The following is a 9032-nucleotide window of genomic DNA, read 5'->3' on the forward strand; positions in this document are numbered from 1 at the left end:
ATTTCCAAGCTCATCTCTATGGTGACGTGTGCTCGAGGTCCACATCCTGTTCTTTTGTTTTGTGATGTTGTTGCAATAATGAGATGAATCATGTGCAAGTGAGTACAAGAGAAAGGAACATTTCCTCTGTCTGGAATTTGTTTCATGTCATGGAAAGATATTTGCATCAACGTGCTAATAGAGCAGAACTATGCAAAAACAAGTTTGTATTTACATGCACACAATGAAAAGACCTTTTTTTAGGAAAAAGTAAATTCTGCCCCAGGGAGTTGCAATGTAATACAGTAGCAATACAATATGATAAAAAAGGGTAAGATATAACTGACTATATCTGAATACCACTGTATGCATTGTGCTTTGAGTGAATACTAATAGGACTGTGTTTGATTCTGAGTTAAGCTTTAATGGATTAATGGTTGAAAGAGTCACCCAAGTTTTCACAGGACAAATTTTTTCATTCCCTCACAGATACCTGCAGTGAGAGGGTTCCACAAAAGACCTGGAAAGGTAGGATTAGATGTTGTTGACACACATTTGATGAAAAAAAAAACAAAAAACAACAAAACATTGTTGAAGTGATTTTGGTTCTTCTTGACCCAGATTGTTATACACGAGCATGCTCAGTTTGGAGGGGAAGCGATGGAGTTCCACTGTGATGTGGAGGACGCCACCACAATCAAGCTGTCCCCCGTCATCTCCATCAGAGTCATCCGAGGGTGGTAAGGCTCCTCTTGCTAGTTTCAAATCAGCATGATATTTGATTACAATCCACATCACAAAACAGCTAATGTGACTGAACTTTGTACTTTACTCTGTGAGTCTGCCTGTAATGATTATGGAGAAATTTCAGAACTCAGTGATCCTTTCTGCTGCTCACTAATCCAGTCAGTGTTTTTTATTTATTTATTATTGTTCCTATCAACATCTCTCTCTGCTGGAGGAAACCAGGACAGTGAAATTATTCCTTCATTATTCATACAGTGACATTAATGAGAAGACTTTCTGTCTTTATCTCTCTTCCTAGCTGGCTGTTGTATGAAAAGCCTGGCTTCCAGGGAAGAATAATAGCCCTCGAGGAAGGTCCTTCAGAGCAAGTAGTAAATATATGGGCAGATGAGGAGCCTCCACCAACACTGGACCAGAATGATCAGCCCGTTCCTACAGCACCTATGATTATAGGCTCTCTCCGACTGGCAGTTAGAGTAAGTCACCATGTTCAATTTTCAGTCTGGTATTCTTCACTGTTACTGTTTGTCCTGTAGCGTTGTTTTATCTTGTGTACAGATCAGTATTGAACCAAAAAGTTTTTTGGTTTCAGTCCGAAAGTTAATGAAGGATCGGTGTTTAAAAGTGTCTAATTTGAATGTTTGTTCAGATTAATAGTTTTCTTTCTTTCTGTTTTTGATCAGACAGTCAGTTTATGATTTAATAATGATTTTCTAAGTTTGAAATTATGAGGACATAGATCTAACATTTAGCTGTATGCAGTATCTGTAAAAATGACACCCCAAATATCGCTACACAAACCCACAAAAAATGAAAAAATCCCATTCTCATGTGTGAAGATAGATTTTAAAATTAAAAAAACTTTCAATTCTCATACATTTTCATTTTTGTTTTTTATGGTATAGGATTACAGTGTATCCCAGATAGACCTGTTTGCAGAGGTCAATGGTCTGGGAAGGATGACAACGTACTATGATGATGTGGTTGAGATTGGCTCCTATGCGATCCCACAGACCACGGGCTCTATAAAGGTCCATTCTGGCGTGTAAGTCAAGCAGTGCACTTTTCCCAATAGCTGTTATTGTGTTTCTAAATTAAAGTGACTGGAATTTTGTTGGTGGTTGAGGTTTTCTAGATTGGAAAGAATATCACATCAAAAATTTTCATTGCTTGGGGCAACTCTGCAGCCAACTGGTAGATTTAACGAACACCGAGCAACAGCTCCCGGCCTGAGCTTGTGGCTGTCATAGTTTTCACTGCTGATTGTTACCATTTGATTTTCAGCATATTTCAATGGCTCAGAGGAAGAATCCATTAATTACATGCAATTACACTTATTTGAATTCAGTGTTGAAAATCAGTTGAATACTCTACAGAAAGTTTCTATTAGGTTAATAAATATATTGCATACAATGTAAATAACAGGTAACCTCTGAACCTCTAAGACAAGGAAGCAAAGTCATACTGCAAGAGAAGGTTACATGTAATTCAATTCATTTAATCATTCACTAGAAGACAGGCTGTAATTGGCCACTTGTCCAAATCAAGTTAATATTAACCAACTGGAAAAAAGCCATGAACCACCCACAAGCTCATCATTCACTGGTGTCCAGTCAGAATGAAGATAGGTCCAATCACAGCTGGCAGGGAAAGATGACTTAGATATAGGTGGAGTTTGACAATGACCATGTGTTCTCTGGTAACAGTGTTATTATAAAATTAAAGCAAGAATAAATAAAAAAAAAAAAGATGCATACTAACTTACCCCCCTCGCCTCACTATCTATCTATCAGGTGGTTGGTGTATACTGATCCAGGCTTTGGGGGTTTTGTAGGAGTGTTGGAGGTGGGCGAGTATCCCTGCCCAGAGACCTGGGGTTTCTCCGAGCCCTTTGTAGGATCTATCAGACCCCTCCGAATGGTACAGAAGATAATATATAGATATGTTTATCCTAAAATTTGCAATTCTCTTTATTCTGACTAATGTGCATCTCTTCATTTCAGGGGCCAATAAAAGTGGAGCATCCTCATGAAGTCAAGGTTTGTTCTGCCTTAAATATCTGTGAAATTTGTCTGGGAAAAAAAAGGCGCACCAGGACCAAACTTAATATTTAGAGTAGTATATGATACATATCATGATTTATAATTTGGGAGCCAAAAACATTTTCAGCCAAATCTTGCCAGAATCTAAACTGGAGTGTTACGAACCAAAAGATGTTTAAGGGGATGAGGGTGATAACAAATGACGAAAAAAGTTCAACAAAAAACAGGCAAAATAACAGCAGGGGAACCAATTATGAGTACAGGACAGACGCTGCAGAGGTGGAGGTGTGGCAGGAACCTGCAGAGGAAAAAAACACACCAACAAGACAGCAGCACACACACACATGAGCATGTAACATGAGAACTAAAGCCACCGCGCATCTTTGTTTGTGTTTCCCTTAGGTGTTCTAATAAGATCAGGCAAATAAGTCACACACAGATCCATCCAGTAATTCCTTGTACTTACTGTTGCATGACTCTACAGCTTAACTTGTACATAGTAAGGGAATAAATAGGAGACATTCAGAAGTGGGAAAAAGACACTAAAATGGAATAGTAGTGTTGTCACAGCAGATGATATGGATGTTTACTTATGTGATTCTGTTTTAGCAAGTGAGCTCAAATTAAGTTGAATTTTCTCAACTCTGTATAATTCCCTCGCTATCTTGATTACTGTGCCCTTATGCACATACTCTTTTATTCTTTCATGAACACTCACGTGGAATCCAGCAACATAACTAACATTTTAATGTCCCCATGTGTCATTTTAGACAAGCTGCTGTGTCTGGATTTGCCCAATCAGACATGTTGAACAATACTACCAAACTCTAGCTCTAGCTCTAAGTCAAGCTGACCGATTGTCATATGCCACAGAGAAAACAGGAATGTTTCCCCTTCAAACTGCCCTACAGGAACCAAATGTATCATTTTAAAAAGTTCTTGGCTCTCAGGGAAATTTCATGCAACAGAAATGTAGCCAACCTCTTCTTTACCCTGTGCTTCACATCCTATGCTTGCAGCTCAGTTTGTACTGTCCAGCATGTGAACATTATTTAGTAGTATGCTAAGTTACAGTCCACCTCCCTCTGTCATAAACAAAACAAACTGTCAAAATGCAAACACACAAAAATGTTTGAGGCCTGTCTGTATCCGAGACTCATCTTGAGCGCTTTCTCTTCTCCAGGCATTAGTGTTCGAGAAACCTAACTTTGACGGAGAGTCCATAGAGGTGGATAGTGACGTGTTCAATTTGACAGAGGCACAAACACAAAAACCTGATGGGAGTAAGAAGACATTACCTACAGTGGGGTCAATGAAAATACTTGGTGGTCTGTGAGTATCAGGTTGCGTTCATATCAAACCTGACACTTCTATTTCCTGCTTTCTGCTAGTGGTTGTTGAAATATTCATTGATATTTAATCCTATCTCTTTTCGTTTTGACCATGCAGCTGGGTGGCCTATCAAGAGGCAGACTTTGAGGGCCAGCAGTACATCCTGGAGGAGGGGGAGTATCCTCACTGTAGTGACTGGGGCGGATCTGAGGATGGGTTCCTGTCACTTCGGCCCATATGCACAGTGAGCATCATCTGAACATCAACTTGCAAGATGTGTAGAAGTCTTTGCACTTCTTCCAAGCTCACTGATAATTTAAACTTAGCCCAACCTGCTTGTACAAACAGAGATTGATTAGAGAGGGAGGCACCCGAAGGACAGGACTGCCTTTTTTAACAATGATTATTTTTATGGTGTTTTTATCCTCCCAAGGATTTCCTGTCTCCACACGTGAAACTGTTCAGCGAGCAGAACTTTGATGCGCTGGGGCTCAACGTGGACCTGCTGGGTCCTGTCCTCAACATGGAGGACATCGACCACGGCATCAAAACCCAGTCTGTCAACGTCATTGGTGGAGTGTAAGTCAGTTTGTGCAACAAATTGAAATGGTTATCAAATTAGGATAACTGAAATTTGACTCTGTGTTTGACACACTTCCAGCTGATGGGTGTGTGCTTCTCACCGCAGTCATGACTAATGTTCTGTCACTGCACGCACCCAGAACATATACAGCCCCAGAGGATACATTTCTGAATAGTTTGATTGATCCATTTGTGTAAACTGATGCATCTGGCCTGACAAAGAATAGAAACTGCTTTCATCTCAGGCAGAGATTTAGACTGATTATAATTATAAGAAGAAGGACCTCCTGGTTAGTGTTAAAGATAAAATTACATTACAATCTTCTTTTAAAAATAATTGTCAACAAGGCGAGGTAGAAGAAGCACAGAGAAAACTGTTCAGTTTGTGAGATTCAAGTTGTAGGGAAGTAAAGTACTGCATCTAATTCGTTAAAACAACATTCAAAGCAAGCATGAGCCAAAGATATGAAGGTCCACAGAGCTCAAAGCACCGTCCCTTGAGAAAACACATGCAAACAGACAAAGCACAAGCAAATTCAGAAGGCAATGTCATCACTTTGACATTGCACTGCTAATTCACAGCACAACCAAATACAGTAAAGCAAGACTGCAACATGTTTTTGTTTTGCTGGCAGGTGGGTGGCATTTGAGAAACCTGGATTCAATGGTGAGCTCTACGTGCTGGAGAAAGGCCTGTATGCGAGCCCAGAGGACTGGGGAGCCCATAACTTCAACATCTCCTCCATACAGCCGGTCTTCCATGTAAGAATTGATGTACAGTATAACAGTAATTCATCAACGTTGCAAACAAACATGTGATGGCTCCAGGTTCTTAAAAGTTTGCTGATTTTCTCTTTATGTTGCATTAGAGTAAAATTCAATTTTTTAAATTTAATCACCATTCTTAGAAATCATGTTTTGTTTTCTAAAAAAAAAATAAAAAATCTTCTAACAATCATCTCCAGATTAATCAGCGATGGAAATGGTTAGTTTGAACCTTGATTTGTAGAATGTGTTAAAAAATAGGATTCTGGGTTTTTCATAGTATCTACAGTTTTGATGCTGCTTTCAGTAAGTGTTATGTATGTTTATAAGTTTTCAAGGTTGAAAACTAATGTTAGCAATAGCAATTTTTTTTTCGAAGTCGCCTTTCATCTTTCTAATGCTACTTTCCTCCCTCTTCTACAGGATGTGTTGATGGGAGCTGCAAAATTCAAGGTATAATCCATCTCTTGAAGGCTTCCTGTAAATCAGATGAATCCATCTGCGTCGGCTGGGTCATTAAAGCTCTCTGCGTCTGTTTTGCAGGTGCAGCTTTACTCTGAGCCAGACTTCCAGGGAAGGCTGGTGGTTCTGGAGGACAGTGCAGAAGCTCTGGATGAGGACTTCCTGCCCAAGTCCTGTAAAGTTCTTGCTGGCAGGTAGGCACAATGAGACAATAGGCTAAAGCAAAACGAGATCACTTTCTTTTATGGGCCAGTTCATCTTTTCAGTGTCACAACTTTTATCTGACAGTGTTATGAAGCTGACAGTATTGTGTTATAAAAAGTGCCTTCCTCTGTACATGCAACTATAATAATGTGTGTTTGTGTGACAGCTGGGTAACATATGAAGGAGCTCACTTTACTGACAACATGTACATACTGGAGGAGGGGGAGTACCCCGACACAGTGTCCATGGGTCTCCTGTCCTCAGACTGTCCCATCCGCTCCCTACAGCCTACAGGACATGTGAGTAGTGTGTGTGTGTGTGTGTGTTGGTGTATGGCAAAGCATTTTTTAAAATTGTATTGACTCCTTTGGGATTTTTAAACTCTGGCATCTTGTTGTGCAGGAGCTCTCTCTGCCCTCCATCGTCTTGTTCAGTAAGGTTGGCTGCAGTGGTCGCAGGGTGGTGCTGACTGGGGAGGCTGTGAACCTGCTGCAGACAGGCCTGGACACACACATACGCTCCCTGGTGGTAGAGGGAGGAATGTACGTCACAATTATTCAATTTCCACTGAGATACATATGTTCTATGTTCGGTATCTTGAAAGGCACGGCACATGATTGTGTGCAACAACATATGCAACAAATAAAGAGGCCACAATATGAACACCTTCTATTGATCACAACGTGATTGGCAGATTATAATTTGAATTACTCAATCACTTCATATACCAGGACCTGCAATTTTTTACAAGGGTAAATCATTTATTGTAACCATCATATGTGTTGTGGTGCTGCAGAGACGCCTCAGCCTAGGAATACAATTCTACAAATGTGAATCAGTACGATATCTACTGGGGGGGTGTGACAGTGATAATGTGACTAAATAAAGTGTTAAAATTATTTTATATATATTGTATTTTAAGTGACACCAAATGCTTACATGCATTTTTACTTTAGTAAACTTGTTTCCCATCCATCTAAACAAGCTCTTCACTACTGATAAGTTCATAAAAAAGGATTCAGTGATGTGCATTGAACTTATTTTCCACAAAAGGTTTGACAGGAACATATGAAATTCCCATAAATGGTGTCAGTTTAGTTTTTAGAGCAGGTCATGTTCTCATTAAGCGATGCGAAGAACCTGTTGAGCCAATAAAAATGTGTCAAAACAACAACGGTAAATTATCTTGAAATGAAGACACAGCCGGGTCTTCTCCGCATCATCCAACATGTTTATATGCACGTGGCAAGCATGGCTGTCTGTATTTTCTGCAGGTGGGTGTTGTATGAAGGCAGCAACTACCGTGGTCGACAGCTGCTTCTTCAGCCCAGTGCAGTGGGTGATCTGAGGACGCTGAACAGCTGGCAGCAGATAGGATCCCTGCGCCCTTTACTCCAGGTACAGGAAAACGTCTGTGGGCCAATCAGAAATGCCTTAAAGATCTCATACCTCACCTTGGTATTTGTTTTAAAGTTTGGTGCTGGTGTGGACACAAATTTTAAAAAGGACTTTACACCTATATAAAACTGTAGCTTTTAAGTACTTGCATACTTGCTTGCCTTCAACAGAAACAGATGTACTTCTGTCTGAGGAACAAGGAGACAGGAGGTGTAATGTCCCTGACAGGAACTTTGGATGACATTAAGCTGATGAGGGTTCAGGCTGTGGAGGAGACAGGAGGTGTAGAGCAGGTGTGGTTCTATCGGGACGGGCAGCTCACCTGCAAGGTACAGTACTCCATTAAAACTGCCAAACCGCAGGCCAGGGGGGCCTACCTCTCATGACTGCAGAAAAACGGAAACGTAAAAGAAACGACACAAGTCTAAGTTTAGGAATTATCAGTCATTTTCTCCAATTACCATAACCACAGTCTTGCCAGAACAGTATATTGACGCTCACTAAACCCAGAGTGACAAATCATCTTGTATACCTAAACCAGGAAGTGAAAAGAGTGCCTCAGCTGGGAAGAGAACATTCACCTACAATTACTTCACAGTCACAGCTAGTTGTGTTCATGTAGGAACACGCTGCCCAGCCTACAGCCACTGAGTTGAAACCCAGTGTAAATACATCTCATGCAGCTTGAGCATTTCAGAGCGACTTCCCTCGTTGATATTAACTGTTCAACTTAAAACAAGGATGTGGTGAGACTATGTGCAAAGCAGGAAATGGCAAGTAATCCCAATAAACTTCATTTACTCCACCAATAGGTTAAGATGTTCTCAGGATAGCAGAGTAGTTCAAAGTCTGAAAACAGCAGTTTTACTTTACGTGCTATTATCCCGTAAAACTATCTGTTGCTGTGTATGAGAGAGAAACACTAGGATGCCCGTATTTTCCTATAGAGAATAAAATTTAAAACAAAGCATGGTAAAAGTGTTATATATGGGACATTCAGCAGGACTGTGGTAGCTGAAGTGGAGACAGTGAGGCCATGTATCAGAGAGCTTTGTAATCTAGAGCTTGGTTTTTGTACTTACAAAAGAAAGTACTTTTTTGGCTTTTTTTTTTTTTTTTTTTATTAATTCTGGATTTTAAGCAGCAAGGAAAATTTGCCATTACAAAGTATGCATCTTTGCCTTCATATTCCTTGTCTCCAGCTGGTGGAGGACTGTTGCCTGGAGACCTCGAGCAGCGTGGTGATGGCGGGCTGTCGACTTTGCGTTTCCCCAGAGCAGGGCGAAGACAAGCAGCTGTGGAGCATCACACCAGACGGCCTGGTGCGCTATCACCTGCAACCTGATCTGGTCTTGGAGGTCAAAGGTCAGAGAACAATGCCCATGTTTTCATGGACTATCTTAGGAGGATGTAATCACCTTTTACAGCATCTGAACCAGACTCTGAGCAAGCAGCTCCATCTCCTGGTGTATTCAGGAAGTGCAGTGGTGAAAACGTCCTTGCACAGTACACTCCCAGATG

General features: G+C 40.7%; 1 protein-coding gene across 1 annotated transcript in view; it reads left to right on the forward strand.

Annotated features, from left to right (window-relative positions):
- Positions 1-9032, forward strand: part of crybg1a (crystallin beta-gamma domain containing 1a) — a 42368-nt gene that overhangs the window by 32299 nt on the left and 1037 nt on the right. Inside the window, exons 7-23 of the mRNA XM_029494291.1 lie at positions 469-507; positions 601-719; positions 1025-1202; positions 1632-1771; positions 2520-2646; positions 2730-2765; positions 3952-4100; positions 4218-4344; positions 4534-4679; positions 5318-5444; positions 5871-5900; positions 5991-6103; positions 6280-6412; positions 6516-6655; positions 7388-7511; positions 7682-7840; positions 8714-8876. Of these exons, the coding sequence (XP_029350151.1) occupies positions 469-507; positions 601-719; positions 1025-1202; positions 1632-1771; positions 2520-2646; positions 2730-2765; positions 3952-4100; positions 4218-4344; positions 4534-4679; positions 5318-5444; positions 5871-5900; positions 5991-6103; positions 6280-6412; positions 6516-6655; positions 7388-7511; positions 7682-7840; positions 8714-8876 (2050 nt within the window). The remainder of the gene's footprint in view (positions 1-468; positions 508-600; positions 720-1024; positions 1203-1631; positions 1772-2519; positions 2647-2729; positions 2766-3951; positions 4101-4217; positions 4345-4533; positions 4680-5317; positions 5445-5870; positions 5901-5990; positions 6104-6279; positions 6413-6515; positions 6656-7387; positions 7512-7681; positions 7841-8713; positions 8877-9032) is intronic.

The sequence above is a fragment of the Echeneis naucrates genome, chromosome 22, assembly GCF_900963305.1.
Source record: "Echeneis naucrates chromosome 22, fEcheNa1.1, whole genome shotgun sequence".
Lineage (NCBI taxonomy): Eukaryota > Metazoa > Chordata > Actinopteri > Carangiformes > Echeneidae > Echeneis > Echeneis naucrates.